The 21,291-nt window shown below is 38.0% G+C and overlaps 1 protein-coding gene across 1 annotated transcript in view; it reads left to right on the forward strand.

Annotated features, from left to right (window-relative positions):
• The window catches only part of PRIM2 (primase, DNA, polypeptide 2 (58kDa)), a 407,781-nt gene that overhangs the window by 333,190 nt on the left and 53,300 nt on the right, over positions 1–21,291 (forward strand). Inside the window, exons 10-11 of the mRNA XM_006835743.1 lie at positions 6,500–6,626; positions 16,712–16,794. Of these exons, the coding sequence (XP_006835806.1) occupies positions 6,500–6,626; positions 16,712–16,794 (210 nt within the window). The remainder of the gene's footprint in view (positions 1–6,499; positions 6,627–16,711; positions 16,795–21,291) is intronic.

Genomic DNA, 21,291 nt, shown 5'->3' on the forward strand with positions numbered 1-21,291 from the left:
AGTTCAAGCTCACCAGCTGCTCCTTGGAAACCCTATACGGGTTCACTGTGGGTCAGAATCGACTCACAGCACTCTACAACAACATAGAGTCTGTGTGCCAGAGTTCCCCACCCCTGCATTAAGTAAATCTGCTGCACAAGACCTCTTTAAAATGTTCAAGAGTAAAAATGTCAATTTGAGGATTAAAGTGCATCTGACCCAAATCATTATGTGCTCAATAGCCTCATGTGCGTGTGGAATTTGAACGGTGAATAAGGAAAAAGGTAAAAGAATTGATGCACTTGACTTACGGTGTTGGAGAAGAATATTAACAGTCCATAGACTGGTGTGGCGCTGTCGGTTAATGCGCCAGACTGCAAAGTCGATTCAGTGCAAGGTCAATGGTTCAAGCTCACCAGGTGCTCCTCAGAAACCCTATACAGGATCACTGTGGGTTGAATCAACTGGAGACAGCACTTCAACAACAAAAACAATTGACTGCTCGAAGAACAAAAGAATCTTCTGGAAGAAGTACAACCAGAATGCTCCTTACAAGCCAAGATGACCAGACTTTGTCTTTCATTCTTTGACCATATTATCAGGAGGGACCAGTCTCTGGAGAAGGACATCATGCTTTGTAAAGTGGAGGGTCAATGAAAAAGAGAGAGAGTCCCCCAGTGAGATCTCTTGGCACAATGGCAGCAGCAGTGATTCAAACATAGCAGCAATTGTGCATATGGTGCAGGACCTGGCTGTGTTTTGTTCTGTTGTGCATAGAGTCATTATGGGTCAGAACCGACTCTGCACCACCTAACAACAACAATACCACATCGTTTACGAAAACAGAAACCTAAAAAAATTTCAAAATAATTTTTTCCCTTGCAGAATGTGACTTTCCATTGGTTTAACAGCACCTAACCAAAGAGTTTTTTAGCTGTTGCCTGCTGAACATGTGGAAACCTGAAAACAAACCATACCAGTCCTTTAATTATCTAGTATGACTAAATCCATACAATTTGAATAAGGATGGTGAAAGGATACAACCGTTGGCAAAACTTTTACTGATTTTGAATTATTCATTATCTTCCTGTTCTGGTCCAATGACTGCCTCTTGTATAGGTTCTTCATGAGCACAATTAAGTATTCTGAAATGACCATTCTCTGCAGTGTTATGCTTAGTTTGTTATGATCCACGTAAGTCGAATGCCTTGGCATAGTCAGTAAAGCATCTGGTATTCTCTGCTTTCAGCCAAGATCCATCTAATGTCAGCACTGATTGCCCTAGTTCCATGTTCTCTTCTGAATCCAGTTTGAATTTCTGGAAGTTACCTGTCAATGTACTGCTGCAACCATTTTCGAATCACCTTCAGCAATATTTACATGTGTGTGTTATCAGTATTATTTAATGATTTCTGCATTCCATTGCATCACCTTTCTTTGGAAAGGGTACAAATATGGATCTCTATCAGTTGATTAGCTGGCAGCTAAAGTCCAAATTTCTTGGCATAGATGAGTGCACACCTCCAGTGCTATATCAGTTTATTGAAAGATTTCACTTTGTATTCTGTCAATTCCTGGAGCCTTGTTTTTCACCAAATCCTCCAGTGTAGCTTGGATTCCTTCCTTCGGAACCACTGGTTCTGATCATATGCTACCTATTAATGGTTATACATCAACAAATTCTTTTTGGTACAGTGACTGTATTCTTTCCCTCTTTTTTTTGATGCTTCCTGTATCATTCAATATTTTGTCTATGTTGTTGTTAGGTGTCATCAAATCAGTACTGACTCATACTGCCTCTATGCACAACAGAATGAAACTGGTCCATCCTGATTATTTGTCCTAAGTATGAGAGAAGAAATCTTACCATACAGACTTCTAAGGAGTATTCTGGCTGTACTTCTTCCAACATAGATTTGTTTATTCTTTTGGCACTCCATGGTACTTTTAATATTCTCCTCCAATACCATAACTCAAATGCATCAATTTTTCTACGGTATTCCTTATTCACTGTCCAACTATCACATACTTACAAGGTTATTGAAAATACCATGGGTTGGAACAGGTGCACCTTAGTCTTCAAACTGACATCTTTGTTCTTAAACACTTTAAAGATTGTTGTCTTCCAGTTTCTTGCAGCAGATTTGCCTAAGGCAGTACGTCCTTTCATTTCTTGACCGCTGTTTCCATGGGTGTTGATGGTTGATCTGAGCAAAACAAAGTTTTTGACAATTTCATTCTTTTCTTCATTTTTATGATGTTTATTGGTCCAGTGGTGAGGAATTTTGTTTGCCTTTACATTGAGGTGCAAGTCGTACCATAGTCGGTGATCTTTGATCTTCATCAGTAAGTATTTTTTAGTCCTCGTCTCTTTCAGCAAACAAGGATGCATCATCTGTATATCACAAGTTGATAATGAGTCTTCCTCCTATCCTGATGCTACATTTTCCTTCACATAATCCAATTTCTTGGATCATTTATGAAGATTGAACAAGTATGGTGAAAGAATACTACACTGGTGCACACTTTCCTAATTTTAGACCATTCAGTGTTCCCTTGGTCTATTTGAACAACTGTCTCTTGTTCTATGTACAAGTTCCTCAAGAGCACAATTAAGTGTTCCAGAATACTCATTCTCTGCAATGCTGTCCATAGCTTTTCATGATCCACACAATTGAAAGCCTTTGCATACTCAATAAAGCACAGGTAAGCAAATATCTACTTTCAGTCAAGATCCATCTGACATCAGCAGTGGTATCCCTTGTTCCATGTCCTCTTCTGAATCTGACTTGAACCTCTGGAAGTTCTCTGTCAATGTATGGTTGCAGTCATTTTAAAATTATCTTTAGCAAAATTTTGCTTGTATGAGATATTAATGATATTGTCCAATGATTTCTGCACTCCGTTGGGTCACCTCTTTTTGTAATGGGCACAAATATGGATCTCTTCCAGTCAGTTGGTATTTATGAGTTCTATTCTATTTTTGAGGACTTCCAATTTTTCTAGATTCATACTTTGTACATTCTAGGTTCCAATTCTTAGTGGATGTTAGCAGCTGTTTCTTTACATTTTGAATTGTGCTGCACCAGCAAATAAGGTCCACAAAGCTTTTATCCATCCCTGTCATGATGTTCAACTCTACTTTGAGGAGGCAGCTCTTCTCTGGTCATGTTTTGAGTGCATACCAACCTATGGGGCCCATCTTTTGGAATGATATCTGGTAATGCTTTGCTGCTATTCATAAAGTTTCCAGTGGCTAAACATTCAGAAGTAGTTCGCCTCTCCTTCTTCCTAGTCTATCTTAGTCAGGAAGTTCTGCTGAAACCAGTCAGCCATTCATACCCTGATTTATTTAAAATACCATTGTCATAAATTCCAGCATCACAGCAACACATAAGCCACCACAGTGTGACAAACCTACAGACAGTTGTTAGAGTATTATGCTTAGTGAATTTCAATTAAGGAAATTGTTGAATAATTATTCTCTGAGCCTTCCAGAGTATCTATTTTATAAGTCAACTTTAAGGAATCATGAAAGAAGTAAAGTTTGAAACCTTATTATAGCTTTTTCACTCTAATTATTAGATTCAGAATCTTGAAATTTTGCCCTTTGAAAATGACTTGTTACTTGAACTCTGGGTTTTCATTATTTAGTAAATGTTTTTCAAAGTGTCATATAGTAACATTTGATGTGCTCCAGAGAGCACTCCACAGGGCCTGGTAATGCTGCCTTTGAAAGCCTTGAGAGATCACAGAGTTGTAAAAGCAATTGATAATCTAAGATTGTGCTCCAGGATAAACATGGCAAAGCTTTTGTTTTAAACAAATGTGTATATTTTAGAGTATAAGATGAATTTTTACTAAAGCTGTCATGAGCCTTAGTTTCACATTTGTTTTAGTGCTTAAGAACTCGATTACTTGTCAAAAGGTTGACTGTTGAAACCCACCCTGAAGCACCTTAGAAGACAGGTGTGGAAATCTGCTTTTTTGAAAAGGGCCAGCCCAGAAACCCTATGAAGCAGTTCTACTCTGCACCTAGTGTTTCCCACGAGCCAAAGAAAACCCAATGACAATTAACAGCAGCAGCAGCAGCAGCAGCAGCAGCAGCAAAATTTATTATAGAAACTTAGTGATTTTAAACCTGTTCTTTTGGCCCAAACTACTTCACAATGGTTGATGGTCTTAATCTTCCCTGACAAGTTGGGGGTTTTGTCAGATTTCACCAGCATTGAATATTTCATTTTGTCAGTACAGGCTGTGGTTTTGGTTGACCAATGGGATAGATAACTCACCATGCCAAATGGGTGTCACTTAACAGTGGAATGTGGAAGCCACTCACCATCCATTAGATACTGGAGAATATCTAATGGAAGTAGAATAGAATGATACCTTTACAGATGCTTCAGTAGACCCAGGATTCCTTCCATATTCAGTTAGTTTATTTTTTCATGCATAATACTATTGTGAATACAAACATTAAATAGAATTTACCTCAATGAGAAGAAAAAGGGTATATGAATAGGACAGAAGATAGAGTGATCATGTGACATAAGAGAAGCAGAGATAAGCTCATTAAGAATCGAATGAATAATAAGTTAGATGTTGTGTTGTTGTTAAGTGCCCTCGAGTCAGTTCGGACTCATAGTTCCCCCATATAGAGTTTCTGAGGAGTAGCTGGTGGGTTTGAATTGCTGGCCTTTGTAGTTTGTAGTCCAGTGCTGAGCCTACAGAGCCACACAGGATAGGTAAAATGCCTTTAAAGTCTGGAGGAAGAAGAGATTACATCTAACTTTGGTTTCTGAGTTGAGCTGGCACTTGAAATAGGGTCTGATATAAAGATGTGATGTTCTACAAAGATTTATTTGCTTTAAAATATATCATTCTGGATAAAGTACAGGATTTTGGCAAGAGTGTAGACTTTGGAATCTGACCTGCACTTGATTTCCAGCTCTATCACTTAATAGCTGCATGGCTTATGTCTCATTGCTAATGATTTGTAGCCTCCATCTTCTTTCAACATCAGAGGGAAATTGTGAGGATTTAAATGATTGACTAGGATTACATACCCACCAATTGCTCCTTGAAAACCCTATACAGAGTTGTTATGAGTCAGAACCAACTTGGTGGCACTTAACAACAGTAAAAAACTTGGCACTTAGTTGTCTTTCAATAAATGTTAGTTCTTTTTTGCTCTCTCTATCCCAGCCACTTTAAAATTCCCTTCTATCTCACTAATTCATGTCATAGCGTGGAGGCAGGGCTTCCAGGTAGGAGGCTATTGCAGTAGTTCATTCATTCAGCAAATGTTTACTGATTATTTGCTATGTATAGTGGAAATGCAGAGGAAGGGATTAATTATAGTAAGAGGCATTTCAGAAGTAAAGTGGGTGTGGGAGCTCAGGGAGAACTAGAGGAGGGATGGTAGAGAAGAGGCTAAAGTGATTTATATTTAGTCTAATTTCTGGAGTCAAACTTAGATATTGGCAAATAGATTATTACTCTGAGGGAAGAATAGTTTGTCTTTGTTGTTGTTGTTGGGAAGTGCCATCGAGTCAGTTCCAACCCATGGCGACCCTGAATAGGGTTTCTGAGGGGTAGCTGGCGAGCTTGAACCGCTGACCTTGCAGTTCAAACTAACTTCGCAGTCCAGAGTATTAACTCACAGCGCCTCACCAGGACTCCAGTCTGTTTTTAAATATATGAATATAAGTAACATTAGAGGCCTTTGCTTTATTATTATTACGTATGCAGCCCTGTACTTTTTAATGGGGTAGTAACTAGCCACTTAAGGTGCCTTGATAGCATTGTGGGTTACGAGTTCAAACTGTAAGGTCAGCAGTTACAGTTTGAACCTACTCCTAAGGAGAAAGATGAGGCTTTCTGCTTCAGTAAAGATTTACAGCCTTAGAAACCCTATGCACGGTCACAGAAGCCTTTTATATGAGAAAATTATTTCATGTGAATTTTGACCTTTAAGAAAAAAACAAAAAAAGCCCCACTGTTGTTTGTTGTTGTTGAGTGCCTTCAGGTTGGTTTCCAAGGCTTAAATCTTTGTGGGAGCAGAAAGCCTCATCGGTCTCCCAAGGAGCTGCTGGCACACTTGAACTGCTAACCTTGTGATATGCAGTCCAGTGCTTATCCTGCAGAGCCACTGCACTCCGTATTTGTATTATTGTTGTTGTTGTTGTTGTTGTTATGTGCCGTGGAGTCAGTTCCGACTCATAGCGACCCTGTACAGGGTTTCCGAGGCTGTAAATCTTTATGGGAGCAGAAAGCCTCATCTTTCTCCCGCGGAGCAGCTGGTAGTTTCGAACTGCTGACCTTGCGGTTCGCAGCCCGATTCGTAACCACTACGCTACCAGAACTCCTTTGTATTATAAAGGACCCAAATGACTTATATTATATGGTCTATATGTACATTTACCTGTGAATGCTTGAACTTATTTGAGAAAAATACTACTTTGCACTTTGTGATTCCAGCTGACTTGACTTTGTCCCTGTCTATTTTTCTCCCAATCAGTTTGATAAAGGCTACTCTTACAACATCCGTCATAGCTTTGGAAAGGAAGGCAAGAGGACAGACTATACACCTTTCAGTTGCCTGAAGATTATTCTAACCAATCCACCAGGCCAGGGGGATTATCATGGTAAGTGCTTCCACTGGGTATGTTTGCTAAGTACAGAAACTCAAGAGCTCTGTAGGAAACACTGAAACAGTGTAATGACTTTCTACTTTACTGACAAGAACTAGTGGGTAGTTTATGTGGCTCATCAGTGTCAAGCCAGAGCTCTATTACTCTTCTAGTGATTTGTTTTATTGCTGAAGTAGGCCAGGGAAGAGAAATTCACTCAGTTGTGCTTTCGTTTGTACTAGACTAGGATTTTCAGTTCTTAATCCCCCAATTTACAAGCTATTCTTTTTCTTTCTTGAGGTCTGAAAGTGTTTTCAAAGACTGATAGAAAAGTTTTTCAGAGCTTTTAAATTGACAAACTTTACATTGGAAATGGTAAATCCATTCATTTTCAGAACTACTCAGAAAAAGTCTGTCTCTTTTGATTACTATCATCTGATTTATCAAAGAAAGTTTAAGAATTTAACAAGCTGTGATCTCAAAAATATCTGTAAATTTGCTTGAGTTACAGGTTAAAATAATCTACATCAAATTGGTTTCTATACGTTTCTGAGTTCAACTGCTTTTTTTCTAAAAGTTCTCTAAGCATACCTTCTGAAGCTGTTAATTTGTCTGGTACTGTCAGAGAATGATTTAATAGTCCACAGTAGTAAATTTCCAGATTACCAAAGCTTACTATGTTGTTGTTACGTGTTGTGTCAGTTCCAACTCATAGTGACCCTGTATACGGTTTCCAAGGAGCGGCTGGTGAGTTTGAGCCACTGACCTTCTGGTCCTGTGCTTTATCTTACAGTGCTACACCAGGACTCCAAAACTTACTATGTTGTTGTTGTTAAGTGCCATCGAGTCAATTCTACCCATAGCAACCCTGTATAGGGATTCCGAGGAGCTTGAACCACCAACTTTGCAGTTCAAACGGCTTTGCAGTCTGGCGCATTAATCCACAGCGCCCCACCAGGATTCCAAGCTTACTATAGTATAGTATAGATCAAAATTTATTTTAACATTTGTAAAAATTATGTGGAGTCCCGGTGTGGCACTGTGGGTTAGTGCACTGGACTGCAAGGTTGGTTTAAACCACAAGGTTGGCAGTTCAAGTTTACCAGCCACTCCTTTGAAACCCTATACAGGGTCGCTAAGGGTTGGTACCGACTCAAGGGAAGTAACAACAACAAACAAAAGTGATGTGGGGGCCATGTATGAACTCTGATTTCACAAGAAGGAGAGAGAATTCAACTCATCTGCCCAAGGCCAATTCCTATGAGACAGAGGTCAGACATACCTCCACCTTCCAACCTTCTTTACCAGTTCTGATGTGCTATCTGTCGCTCTCTCTTTCTCTACTAGGTTCTGTAATTCATTGCAATGACCACACAGAATTCACAGGCAGTACTCATGATTATGAAGTCCTGATGTGGTGCTGTGACTTATTGTGTCAGACTGCAAAGCTGTTTGAACTGCAAGGTTGGCGGTTCAAGCTCACCAGGTGCTCTTTGGAAACCCTATACAGGGTCGCTATGGGTCGGAACTGACTTAACGGCACTTTACAACAACAACAACTCAAGATTATGGAGTTTAGTAGGGAAGTTAGCAGGTTATAATAAAAAATGCTTGGTATACAGATCTATAGTCTGCCACACCTCTCTCTCTCTCTGGTCTTTAGCCACTCAGTCACATGACCCCTTGGCATCTGCTCTGCTTGGGCAATGTTACAAAGCTCTTTCAGCACTATCAGTCAACCTCCAAAGGCTCTCCACTTACCCATAGGCCTCAGTATGAAGGTTTGTTGTTGTTGTTAAGTGCTGTCGAATCGGTTCCGACCCATAGTGACCCTGTACAGGGTTTCCGAGGCTGTAAATCTTTACGGAAGCAGAAAGCCTCATCTTTCTCTCGCGGAGCAGCTAGCAGTTTCAAACTACTGACCTTGCGGTTCGCAGCCCAATTCGTAATCACTACACTACCAGAGCTCCTTACTCAGCTCTAATTCCTCCTATCAAGTGCTTGGAAGGAACCCACTTTGCAAGTGAGTGCCCTCAGTGAGGCACTCAGCTTTTTCACAGTGTGAGTTGGGTAGCCAGTTTCTGTCTTTGTTGCCACCTCTTCTCTGATGTCACAGCTCTTTATCTCCTGGATGGAGGGGCAGTTCAACTCGGCAGGCATCTCAGGATCCAAAGAAAGAAGAACTTTGCTTTTGGCTGTTCTTTCTTGATGGTCATGAAATCCTCTATTCCTGCTTCTGAGGTGGCTCATGCTACACCCAGGAGGATGACAAAATTAAACAATCCCCATGTGAGTGTTTCATACGCCCATTGTGCATGGTGTCTTGTAGTCACTTGCTGGGAGTTACAAAGATTATGGCTACTGTTTTAGGTGTCATTGAGTCAGTACCAATTGTGACTCTATGCACAATAGAACAAAACAGTGCCCAGTTCTGGGCTAACCTCACAATTGCTGCCATGCTTGAGACCACTGATGCTGCCACTTTGCCACTATGGCTAGAAGGACCAATATCAAGTCATTCTCTGTACCAAACCATCTTTGGTGAAGCGCTTTTTTAAAGAAAGAATAACTTCAACATTCATATTTAATTGCTGAATAAGCAGCCAATACTGGTATATAAAATGAATAAAGATCTTTATCAATTAAGGTACTAGATTCTTAGGCCTCACTCTCAGACACATTTTCAGACTCTGGGAGGTGGCGTTGACCTGAAAGTTTATTTGTAAGCTTCCTGATTTTCATGCTTTCTAAAGTTTCAGAACCATTGACCGAGGTACTTCCATTGAAGATACCTGTAGTAGCCTTTGCTTTTTGTATCAGCTGCATCAGCTCATGTTGACCTTGTGACCAAGTAAAAGTCCTATAAATTTCTAGGTCCTAAGATTTTTTCAAGAGTCCTGGTGTGGCACTGTGGGTTAATGCACTGGACTGCAGAGTCGGTTTGACCCCCAAGGTTGGCAGTTCAAGCTCACCAGTTGCTCCTTAGAAACCGTATACAGGGTTACTATGAGTCAGAACTGACTTGACGGCCCTCAACAACAAAGATTTTTCTTGTTTATTTTACAATTGTTTGAAAGGAACAGGTAAAAAAAAAAATTTTTTTTTAATGGATACATTATATCTTGGTGGAGATTTAATCTCACTTAACCTTTTTGGAGACCTGTGTGGTGCTGTAAGATAAGCACTGGACTTCTAACTGCTAGTTCAAACTTAACCTGCTCCTTAGAAACCCTATAAAGGGTCACTATAAGTGTGAACTGACTCAGCAGAACTTAACAACAAACAGCAGCCTTCTTAGGAGCGTGCTGGGACTCCATAGAGTAAGGACTGGACTGCTGACCTCAGGTTGGTGCTTGAGCCCACCAGCTGTTCCACAGGAGAAAGATGAGGCTTCCTGCTCCCATAAAGATTTTACAGCTTCGGAAACCCTATACAGGGTGGCTATGTGTGAGTACCGACTTAAATACATAGAACACAACAACAAGGAATTTTCACATGTTTAGTTGTTATTTTATTAGCGTAAATTAAGAACTTTATACTTCTCATTTCTTTATCTGGTTCACTCTAGTCCGTTCGTTTATTTGATATGTTCTTTTGTTTCATTTTGCTTTTAATTTAAACTCTGGTAGTCAAGAAATAGCATATTTAGCAAACACTTAGCTTATATTATTTGGTGGGCACATTTATCCAAGCTGTTTTAGTTTTGCATTATTTGTAAAACTATTTAGTCCCCTAGGTTGACATTATTTCATTAGCCAACACTCTCTGGAAACAGTTTTTCAGCTGGTTATCAGTGTAAATAGATAATAACTATATTTAACTTACATTTACCTACCTTTTCCAGAAATATGTGTTAGGAAACTTTATCAAACACGGCTACGATCAGTGTTAGTTATGTATGCCGTCATATCATCTTCATTCATCTTGTTAGTTCAACCTCTTCCAATGTGAAGATCATTTTCTTAGATGAGGAAGATAGAAACAAAGTAGGAGTTGATGAGTTCTACTTTCTATCATCTGTTAAAATGATGATAGCTACTCTAAGCACTAATGTGTTTCTTCTGTTTTCTTGTTAGTGTAGCATAGTGGTTACAAATCAGACTGCTAACCTCAAGGTCAGCAGTTCGAAACTACCAGCTGTTCCGCAGGAGAAAGATGAGGCTTTCTGCTCCCGTAAAGATTTACAGCCTCGAAAACCCTGTGCAGGGTCACTATGGGTCGGAACCGATTTCATGGTACTTAACAGCAACAATTTTCTATCATCTGTTAAAATGACAACAGCTGCTCTAAGCAGTAATCTGTTTCTTCTGTTTCCTTATTAGTGTTAGCATAGTTTTGAAAGACCTTTTTGTGATCGTTAGCACTTTGGGACTCTTCCGTTTCTTCTAGGCTTTTTTTGTTTCTGATCTTTCATGAGTCTAGACATTATCTTAGATATAATTTGAGTAATTCAATTTAGTGCAACTTTTTGTGTTCTTTAAAATTCTGGGTTTAACCAAGAATTCTCTGTATAGCCTCTTTTCTTTCTAATTGCTGTCATAATCAGATTTTTCAAGAATACATATGTTTTTGTTATTAAGTGCCGTCGAGTTGGTTCCGACCCATAGCGACCCTGTATATAGCAAACACACATTGAGCGCTTACTATATGTCAGGCAAATATAAGAGCTTTATATTCCGTTTTTGCAAAAGCTCTGAGAGTAAACGTAACTGAGTCAACAAGGAGGTAAAACATTCCCTCAAGGTCACCCAGCTAGTGAGTGCTAAACTGAGACTGAAATCCAAGCAAATCTAGCTCCAGGCTCTTATTACTCATGTTCTATATAGGGTCAGAGTCCTGGTGTAGTACTGTAGGATAAGCACTGCAAACCACAAATTCGGTGGTTCAAACCCACCAGACTCTTCTCAAAACCGCATACAGGGTTGCTGTAAGTCAGAACTGAAGAACTGACTGGGTGGCACTTAACACCAGTGTGAATTGGAATTGACTTAATGACTGTGGGCTATACTGGTTCTCAGGATGTTCCTTTGCACTAAAAAAGAATTATAGTTAAATCTTAATAGAGATGCATAAATCCAGTTATTTGTTAGTTAGAATACTGATTAAGTTTACCTGAGTCAATCTAATCTGAATATACATGCTATTCATTTATAGCTCCATATGAAAACACTGGACTGTGAACCACAGGGTCCATGGATCAAGCCTGCCAGCTACTCTGTGGGAGAAAAATGAGACTTTCTGCTCCTGCAAATAATTTTAAAAGCCTTGGAAACCCTATACAGGGTTGCTATGAGTTGGAACTGACTTAACAGCACTTAACAACATTCATTTTCTAAATTTCATAATATAGGAGTCCACACTATTACCATGACTGTTTTTATTTTTACTTAAAATTTTTAGTAAATACATTTATTTGCATCCTGGCTCTTTGTTCTGATATTAGCAGCAACCAATTTCCCAGTAATTTCCTTAAAGATGCACAAGCACAATTGTTTCTAATTAACTTAAAAATCTATTATCTGTATGACTAGAATAAAAATAGACTTTCCTATTCAATTTTTTCCCTAAATTTAATTGCTTTTGTTGTTACTGAGAATATACACAGCAACCCACGCAAGTATTCAACAGCTTCTACATGTACAATGTAGGACTCTGATTATAGTCTTCAAGTTGTGCAACTCTTCTCACCCTCCTGTTTTGAGCTGTCTCTCCCTTATTAACATGAACTCATTGAATTGCTTTTATCAGTTTGATCCCACATAGTTCTTAAAAGAGCATGATGCTCAAAACAGACCTCATTTTTACTTACTAAGCTAAACTATTGGTAGCATAGTGCTTATGAGTTGGACTGCTAACCTTAAGGTCAGCAGTTTGAAACTACAAGCTACTCCATGAAAGAAAGAAGAGGCTTTCTGCTCCCATAAAGATTTACAACATCTGAAATCCTATACTATGAGTTGGAACTGACTCCAGGGCATATAACCAACCAACCAACAAAGCTAGTTTATTTAGTTTTTAGTTTAAAGATTCTTATTTAATTTATTTAGTTTTAAAGATTCTTCAAGGAGTATATTTGATTTAAACTTTAAAGTTAATCTCAGGTATAGTTTCAGAAATTCGTTTATCCTCTGTGGCTCCAGAAAGCCGAGTCCATGAAAATGTGAAATTCTGTTCTGCATTTTCCCTCTTTGGATCAAGATTCTTCTATGGAGTCTTGAATCTAAATGTTCAGTAATGGTAGCCAGGTGCCATCTAATCCACGGCAAAGGAAGCTGCTGCTCATGGAGGCAGTTAGCTGCACATTCCATAGCCTCCTCCTATTCCTGACTGTCCTAATTCCTCTGTGAACTCCAGGTCAGTTGTTGTTGCTGTTATCATTAAGTAAAATTGAGTCAGTCCTAACTCACAGAGACCTTGTTTGTGGTTTCCAAGGCTGGTGACTTACTGCTGACCTTTGGGTTAGCAGTCCAGTATTTATCCCACAGTTCCAGAGATCAATTATTATACTTTGCATGACCACATGCAAGCTTTTAAAACCCTAGGTACTACACACCAAACTAGGAACAGGGACAGAAGTACTAAATACCTTAGTAGGTCAGTTAACTGGGATATCCCACAACACCATGAACCTAAACCCGAAGGCCAAGGAACGAGGGAACCAGATCCCTTAAGGAGTTTGTACATCAGCAGTGGCAGCTGCTACTTTTCTTTGTCTTTTGTTGTAAATATATCTATTGCACAACTTTCGCCAATTCAGTGTTTTACAAGTGTACAACTTACTAACAACAATTACAATAATTGTACAAATGTAACCTTGATCAATGAAATTTTCAACAACCATTTACCTTCCTTCCCCCTCTCTTTTACCCCTGATAGCCACGACTAAGCTTTGGTCTCTAATCATTTTCATTTTCTTTTCTTTATAAGTAAGGTCAGACAATAGCTGTCCTTTTGTGATTGACTTATTTCACTCATCATAAGGTCTTCAAGATCCTTCCTTACTGTAGCATGTATTAAGACTTCATTTCTCCTGCAGACTGAGCAGTATTCATTGTATGTTTGAGGATGAGTCAAAAAAGTATTACTACAAAATTATAGGAGCCTTTATTTAAAAAAAAACAACATCAAAATGTGAAGCTATTGTTTCTTGACATATTTTCCATCTCGGTCTATACACTTCTGAAGACAGTGTTTCCATCTCTAACCCTTCCTTGAAGGATTCTATGCTGTTTAATTTATACCATGTCAAAATGGCAGTTTTGACATTCTCCAGGGACATGTTAAATCATGTTCCTTTAAATGTTCTTTGGGTTTTAGCAACAAAAATCTGAAGGGGCAAGATCAGGGCTGAAGAGTAGATGGGGTGAGGTTTCCCAGTGAAATTCACACTGGACAGACAGCCTGCTATCCTGGAAGAAGGAGCAAGTGCATCGTCATGATGGAAACAAGTTCCTTAGCTCAACTTTCCTCACCAATGCACTTTTCAATTTTCTTAAAACTTATTCATTATGAGCCCCCCTGATCACCCTGTGTTCTTAGAGAAATTCTGTAAAGATCACCCCTTGGAAATCTCAAAAAATATTCACCATAACCTTCTGAGCTGACTTCTGTGCCTTGAATTTAACTGGCCAAGTAGATCCCCTTGAAATCCACTGTTTTGACTGAACCTGTTGTTTTTCTGAAGTCACCCTAACTAGACTGAGACAAGTATTTTACTGCAGCCATCCACTGATTGCAGAGACATGTATAAACACGCTTTGTTTGGTATGAACTAATGCATGTTTGAACTGGAACCCCAGTAGCCATACTTTTTGACTTACCCTCCCATGTACCATATTTTGTTTTTTCATTCATCTGTTGATGTTTATGTAGGTTGTTTCCACCTTTTGGTTTATGGTAAATAGTGCTGCAATGAACATTGATGTACAAGTCTATATCTGAGTCTCTGCTTTCAAGTCTTTGGGGGTATATTCCTAGGATATATTGCTGGGTCTTTTTTTTTTTTTAGGAATGGCCACACTGTTTTCCACAATGACTGTACCATTTTGTTTTCTCACCAGCAATGGATAAGGGTTCCAATTTCACCATACCTTCACCAACACATATATATAGCGGTGCAAATTGGGCTGCTAATCTCAAGGTCATCAGTTTGAAGCTACCAGTTCTGTGGGAGAAAGATGAGGCTTTCTGCTTCCATAAAAATTTATAGCCTTGGAAGCCCTATGCAGGGTCACTATGAGTCAGAACTGACTTCACAGCACATAACAACAAATTATATATATATATATATATACATAGCAATCCTAGTAGGAAGGAAATGATTATCACCAGCAGTGGATAAGAGGTCCAGTTTCCGTACATCATCATCAAATCCTCATCAATTTATTTTGTTTTGTTTTGAATTTAGAAATCCTACTAGGAGTAAAATAGTATCTGATCTTACTGAGGTTTCTTATTTGCATCTCTCTGGTGGCTAATGACTATGAGTATCTTTCCATATGTTTGGTGGCAATTTGAATGTCTTCTTTGATAAGATGTCTGAGACCTTCTCACATTTCATGATTGAATTGTCATTGTGTTGTGTAGTAAAAGTTTTATATAGATCTTGGTTAGTAAAATCTTATTGGATATGTGGTTTCCAAAGATATATTCTCCATCAGTAGCTTGCCTTTTCACTTTTTTGGTAGTCTTTTGATGAGCAAAAGTTTTTAATTTTTATAAGGTCCTCTTTACTTATTTTGTGTTTTGCACTTTGTTTTGGATATTAGCTAATCCAGTGTTAAAATGTAGGCCTGGCAGTACTGCTCCTGCTTGTTCTACAGATTTTATGGTTTCAGTTGGCACAAATAGGTCCTTAATCCATGTTGAATTTATTTTGGGTATGGTATATGGGATTGGATTTCCACATCCACAGTATTTTTGTGCATGTGGAAATCCAATTTTCCCAACACCATTCATTAAAGAGGCTTCCCTTTCTCCATTGGATGGGTTGTTACTACATTTTTAACTAGATATTTGCTTTTTATTAAAATATTCAAAAATTTCTAGATTTTATCCAGATATTTCTGTTTCAGTTCTTCTGAGGTCTTATTTATGCAAATGTTTTGCAATCAATTTTTATTTAAAGCTTCCACATGGACTGATATAGAGAGGACATAATGTTGTTAAGATCTGTCAGGTCAGTTCCAATTCATAGTGACCTTGTATAGGGTTCTGGAGGCTATAAATCTTTTGGGGAGCAGAAAATCTTGTCTTTCTCCTGTAGAGCGGCTGGTGGGCTTGAACCGCCGACCTGTGGTTGTCCTAACAGAACCACTGCAGCCTCCAAAGAAAGTATATATCTGTATAGATGTTGTTGTTATTGTTAAGTGCCGTTGAGTCAATTCCAACTCATAGCGACCCTGTATAGGGTTTCTGAGGAGTGGCTGGTGAGCTTGAAACCTTGTGGCTCAAATAACCTTGCAGTTCAGTGCTTATCTTACAGCGCCACACCATATATCCGTATATATCTACTATATATATTTTTTTTCTTGGAAACGCTTTATACTTTTTCACTTTATTTCCACTCATGACTTCTCTAAACTCATATGGATTCTGTTTACATATAAAAGACATGGAGTTTACATCTGAAAATAATGTGAGATTTTGATATTTCCCAGAGGTTGCACATTTTTTTGTTTTATTGTTTTATTCTGTGTATCTCCTTTCTGTAGTTTGCCTTTTGTGTAATTTTTTTAGACTGAAAAATGAGAGATTGCATAAAGGTTTTAGATAAACTGTTACGGCTATTTGTGATGGTCTCTTTTTGTTGTCAAGTAGCCTAATTAAGGTTGTTTGCTTTCTCCTATTGAATGGGCATCTTAGTCCAAAATGCTAAAATGTTTTATGTAACTCTTGAGCCTGTAGTACCCTGATAACCACACAGCCAAGTTGTCATTTAGATAAAGAGAGAAAAGCAGTTGTACCCATGGGCAATTAACTTTTTTATTAATAAGCTGTTAGACAATTAAGGGCAGCTTAGTCAGTCTCTCAAGTGTGGTATTGTACTAAGTCCTGGTAAATAATCTGACTGGTGTGCTGGCTTGTTTTGTTGTTGTCAGGATGCCCATTCCGTCACAGTGATCCAGAGCTGCTGAAGCAGAAGTTGCAGTCATACAAGATCTCTCCTGGAGGAATAACCCAGGTAGGTCAGATTGTGCTTTGCATCCTCAATAATGAGGCGTCAGACAGTTCCTCTCAGTTTCATTTAATGTTCTTGCAAGGATACTACATACACTTGTCAGGCCTCCCACCAGACTTCCTATCTGCTAGATGAATTTTGCTAAAACCTTCGCTCTTCTGGTTTAGACTTCTCAGAAATTCTAGTTTTTCTGTTTGCTAGACTGCATTTTTATTTTCCTTGGTAATTAAATAAGCTAGGACTCCCCCGCCCCCACACACCTTTTTTCATTGTCTCAATTGAGGAGCATCTTTTTAAGATAGAGCAATGTGCAATGAAGCTGACAATTAATGACAGAGTATTTCATTCTGGAAAGTTTTCTATACTGTGATTAGGCTACACAGAAGATAATGTAGTGTGTGCTGGCTGCAAGTTCTTACAGGCTTCAGTTGTTGCTATGTTTAAACTATACTTCTGATGATAGTTCATTAGGGCTAAGGATTTGTCAAAATATTTTGTCTGTGAACTATTAAAATAAAAAAGAAATGCGTAATATTTTAATCTGCTTTTGTTTAAAAATAAATATTTTGACATTGCCTAGATTACTGTCTATGGTGTGCTTTTGAGTTGACTTGGATTTTGAGGGAGTTGAAGAGGACCTTCTGCTTAAGCTTGAGGAAGTTAAACAGGAGTTTCTTCCTTAATAATATTAATACATATTTTAGAGCTTCTTGTTGTTATTATTAAGTGCCATCGAGTCAGTTCCAATCCATAATAACACTATATAGGGTTTCTGAGGAGCAACTGGTGAGTTTGAACTGCTGACCGTGCTGGTCAAACTGATCTTGCAGTTCAGTGTCACACCAGGACTCCCATTTTAGAGTTGGAATATTTAAATCATTTATGTATTCTTTAGCAGCTATTTTCACTTGAGGAAAATAATTACTGAGGAAAACTCTGCTAATAATACTGTGTACAAAAGTTAGGCTGAGTTTACTTAGTTGTGCTCAAATCTTAAATAGCTTCTGTGTACCTGTTCTGGGCACGGCAGTGCTGAAGGTGCTGTTGGGAATAGGAAGACAAATCAGGTCTAAATCTTGTTGCAACAGAACCAGTGTCTGGAGGGAAACAGGAGAGAAGCACAGATAGGATATCTTGGGAATTCTGAAAAGGGAGACACTGTAACCAGCCATTGACACCAAAGAACATCTTGGGAAAGATGCTCTTTGAGTTAAACTTTGAGGAAGGTTTGGAAATCAGGAGCAGAGAGTACATTAATATACAAATTATATAGGATCATTAGATTTATGGAGCACTGGTGGACTGCTAATGACAAGATCAGCAGTTCAAAGCCACCAGCCACTCCATAGGAGAAAAATGAGGATTTCTGCTCCCCTTGGAACCGATTCCATGGTACTTAACAACAACAACAAAGATTTACAGTTGTGGAAATCCTATACATGGTCACTATGGGTCATAACCAGCTCAGTGGCACTTTTTATGATATTAGGGTTTCAGGCCTAGGATAATTAATAGTAACACCAGAATATAAACATTAATAGGCAACTTGAAGTAGTTAGTCTTGGAAATTAGCTTAGAGGTGGGACATATAAATGACACACAGGAAGTGGATTTGTAGCTCATTAGCAAAGTTGAGAGTAGAAATATGTCCTTCTTCTGATGGGAATTATAGGACTGTAGACTTGATGGAGGGAAGAGGTTGTGTCTCAAAATGGAGTCTTGGCTAATGTTTCTTTTTATTAGGCAGTGGAATCAAGTGGAATCAGTTGAAGACTGAGCAGAAATGGTGAGAGAGGGAAGAAATACATAAGAGAAATGAAGTATCAGGAAAGCCGAGGAGAGAATTTTTACATAAGAGAATGGTCCACAAAGTCCTTTGTAGCAAAGTTGTTATGTAAAACAAGTCCTGAGAAAAAGTGATGAAAAAGTTTTGAGTGGTTATACTCAGTGTTGTGAGTGGCAATGTACTGGGGGAAGTTAAAAGCCAGGCTCTACACACTTAATGGGTACATTAATAAAACAGTGGATTGGCTATACAGATAGTGATAATAGGTGATCTTTTCACAAAATATGCTAATAAAGAAAAAGACAGATGGTGATAGTAGCTTAAACATCATCAAGATGGTTTGTGTGTTTAAAGTAGAGGAGACCTGAGCTTGTTTGTAAGAAAGGGAGGAGACAATGGGCTTGATATTGTTATGATAATCTCTTTTCAATCAAGCAGAATTAAACTCTCTTTCCTTTAAACCTGCCATTGTTCCTAATTTGTATTACATTGTTGTTATCAAGTGTTGCAGAGTCTGTTCTAACCCATAGTGACCCTTTATAGGGTTTCCAAGAAGCAGCTGGTGACCTTGAAATGGTGACCTTGTGGTTCTGACTTTGCTGTCTAGTACATTAGCCCACAGCACCACATTAGATGTTAATTATTTGTTTACCTTTGTTTATCTTTCCCATAGTTTGTGAGTTCTCTGAAATGAGGTTTGGGTTCTAATTTAACTTTAAGTCTGCTAGTAATTCAATGATTTACACTTGTCAAGTGTTCAAAAATGTCAAGTTGGAAAAATAAATGGCTATATTTAGGTAGGAGGTAGATCCTAGCATATGGTTAGTGGGGTACAGAGAGAGGCAGATAGGAACCCAGGGACATATATGAAAAGTGTTTATTGAATAAATAAGAATATGTAATTGAATAAAAGGATGGTGACATAGAATGGCATGCCCCTTAGCTAATGGGAAATATAGAGAAGTTTAAGGTAGAGCAAATTAAAATTGATACAATATAGGGATCCCTATAGATGTGCCTTATGTAATTGAAGCAAGTGAGTAATTTCATGGTATTCTTTGGACCTGTATCCTCACCTTATATCTGAAATGAACACAGATGTATAGTGTATGTGGGCAAGCTGTAAATAGTGTTTTGCTTTTGTTTGATGTCTTTATTGAGTGGATCTCAGCAAACTGAAGCAGCTGGTGGGCTGTATTTTAAAGGGCAGAGAGTTGATGAATGAAAAATCCATGTAGGACATTTTGATAAATGGTTATTAGTTGCAGGTTGGCACAAGTGTACAGTTAGATCTTAAAAAATCCAAAGATACATTAAAATGTTTAATAGAAGGTAAAAAAACACACCACTAAAATTCATCAATGTAACTACTTTTTGTTTCAGAGAAAAAATATTTGAAAAAGCTAGCTTTAAAGATAGGAGATGTTTGGATGCCTTAAATAATCAGCATTTTGATAATCAGAAGAGATCCTGTGACCTAGCTGACATAAAATAAATAAATAAATAAAAAGCAAGCTGACTTTTTAAAAGGATACTAAAAGGATTATGTTCATTTCCCTCTTCAATTCAGCCTAAATAGTGTGATAAAATCACTGGATACCAAAATTAGTGAACTTAGTATCCAGTTTTAGAAGACAAATTTGACAATAGAATAAAACAAAAACAACAAAGTAGACAATCTTGCATTTACTTAACAGTTCTTCCCACAAAGAAATAAACACAGGGACCAATTCATCAACAATACAAAAAATTCCAAATGTGTATACACCAACAACTTCAAAATAGATAAGATAAAAAACATAGACAACTAAAAGAAGAAATAGATGAACAATTATATATGGAGACTTTAACACAATTTTCAGTAATTAACAGAATGATCAATAGAAATTAAGCAGAGGTAAACAGTGAAAGCTGTAAGAACTGGAACTCTACCAGATTGCTTCATTTTTCTGGGTTTCGTATGTTTTCTGCCATTGGTACAGATTCAGTATTATCACTTTTGTATTTCTTGTCTTAATGGAAAATATTTGAGTTTTTCTTCTCTGACAGGTTTCTGCCTTACGCAGGAGCTGAATTTTAAAGGTTTTACTGTAGAAGACATAAAAACACTGCCAACCAGTTGACATCTATAGAATATTCTGCCGAAAAACAGTAGAATAAGCCTTTTTTTTTTCTACATGTACATGAAACATTAACCCAGATAGATCATATTCAAGGTCTTTTAAAAAATTATAAATTTATGTGGATTGAAATCATACAAAGTATGAACAAGGTGAGAAAAATAAATAAAAAAGTCATACAGATTGTCAAGAAAAATAGACAACTTTTCTCTGTTCTCAGGCAATGTGATCATCTATGTAGTAGATCTCTAAAGAACCTACATAAGTATTAGTATAAGTAATAGATTTTGCAAATTCACTAAGTCAATATACACAAAATAATCATATTTCTATATACCCATAACGAATATTTGGAAATTAATAAATAAGTACTATATTTATATATATAGAAGGAGCTCTGGTAGCGTAGTGGTTACGAATTGGGCTGCTAATCTAATGGTCAGGAGTTCGAAAATACCAGCTGTTCCACAGGAGAAAGATGAGGCTTTCTGCTCCCGTAAAGATTTACAGTCTCGGAAACCCTGTACAGGGTCGCTATGAGTCAGAACCGACTCCATGGCACATAACAACAACATATATATGTGTGTGTATATA

This window comes from Chrysochloris asiatica, unplaced genomic scaffold (assembly GCF_000296735.1).
Source record: "Chrysochloris asiatica unplaced genomic scaffold, ChrAsi1.0 scaffold00019, whole genome shotgun sequence".
In the NCBI taxonomy this organism is placed as follows: Eukaryota; Metazoa; Chordata; class Mammalia; order Afrosoricida; family Chrysochloridae; genus Chrysochloris; species Chrysochloris asiatica.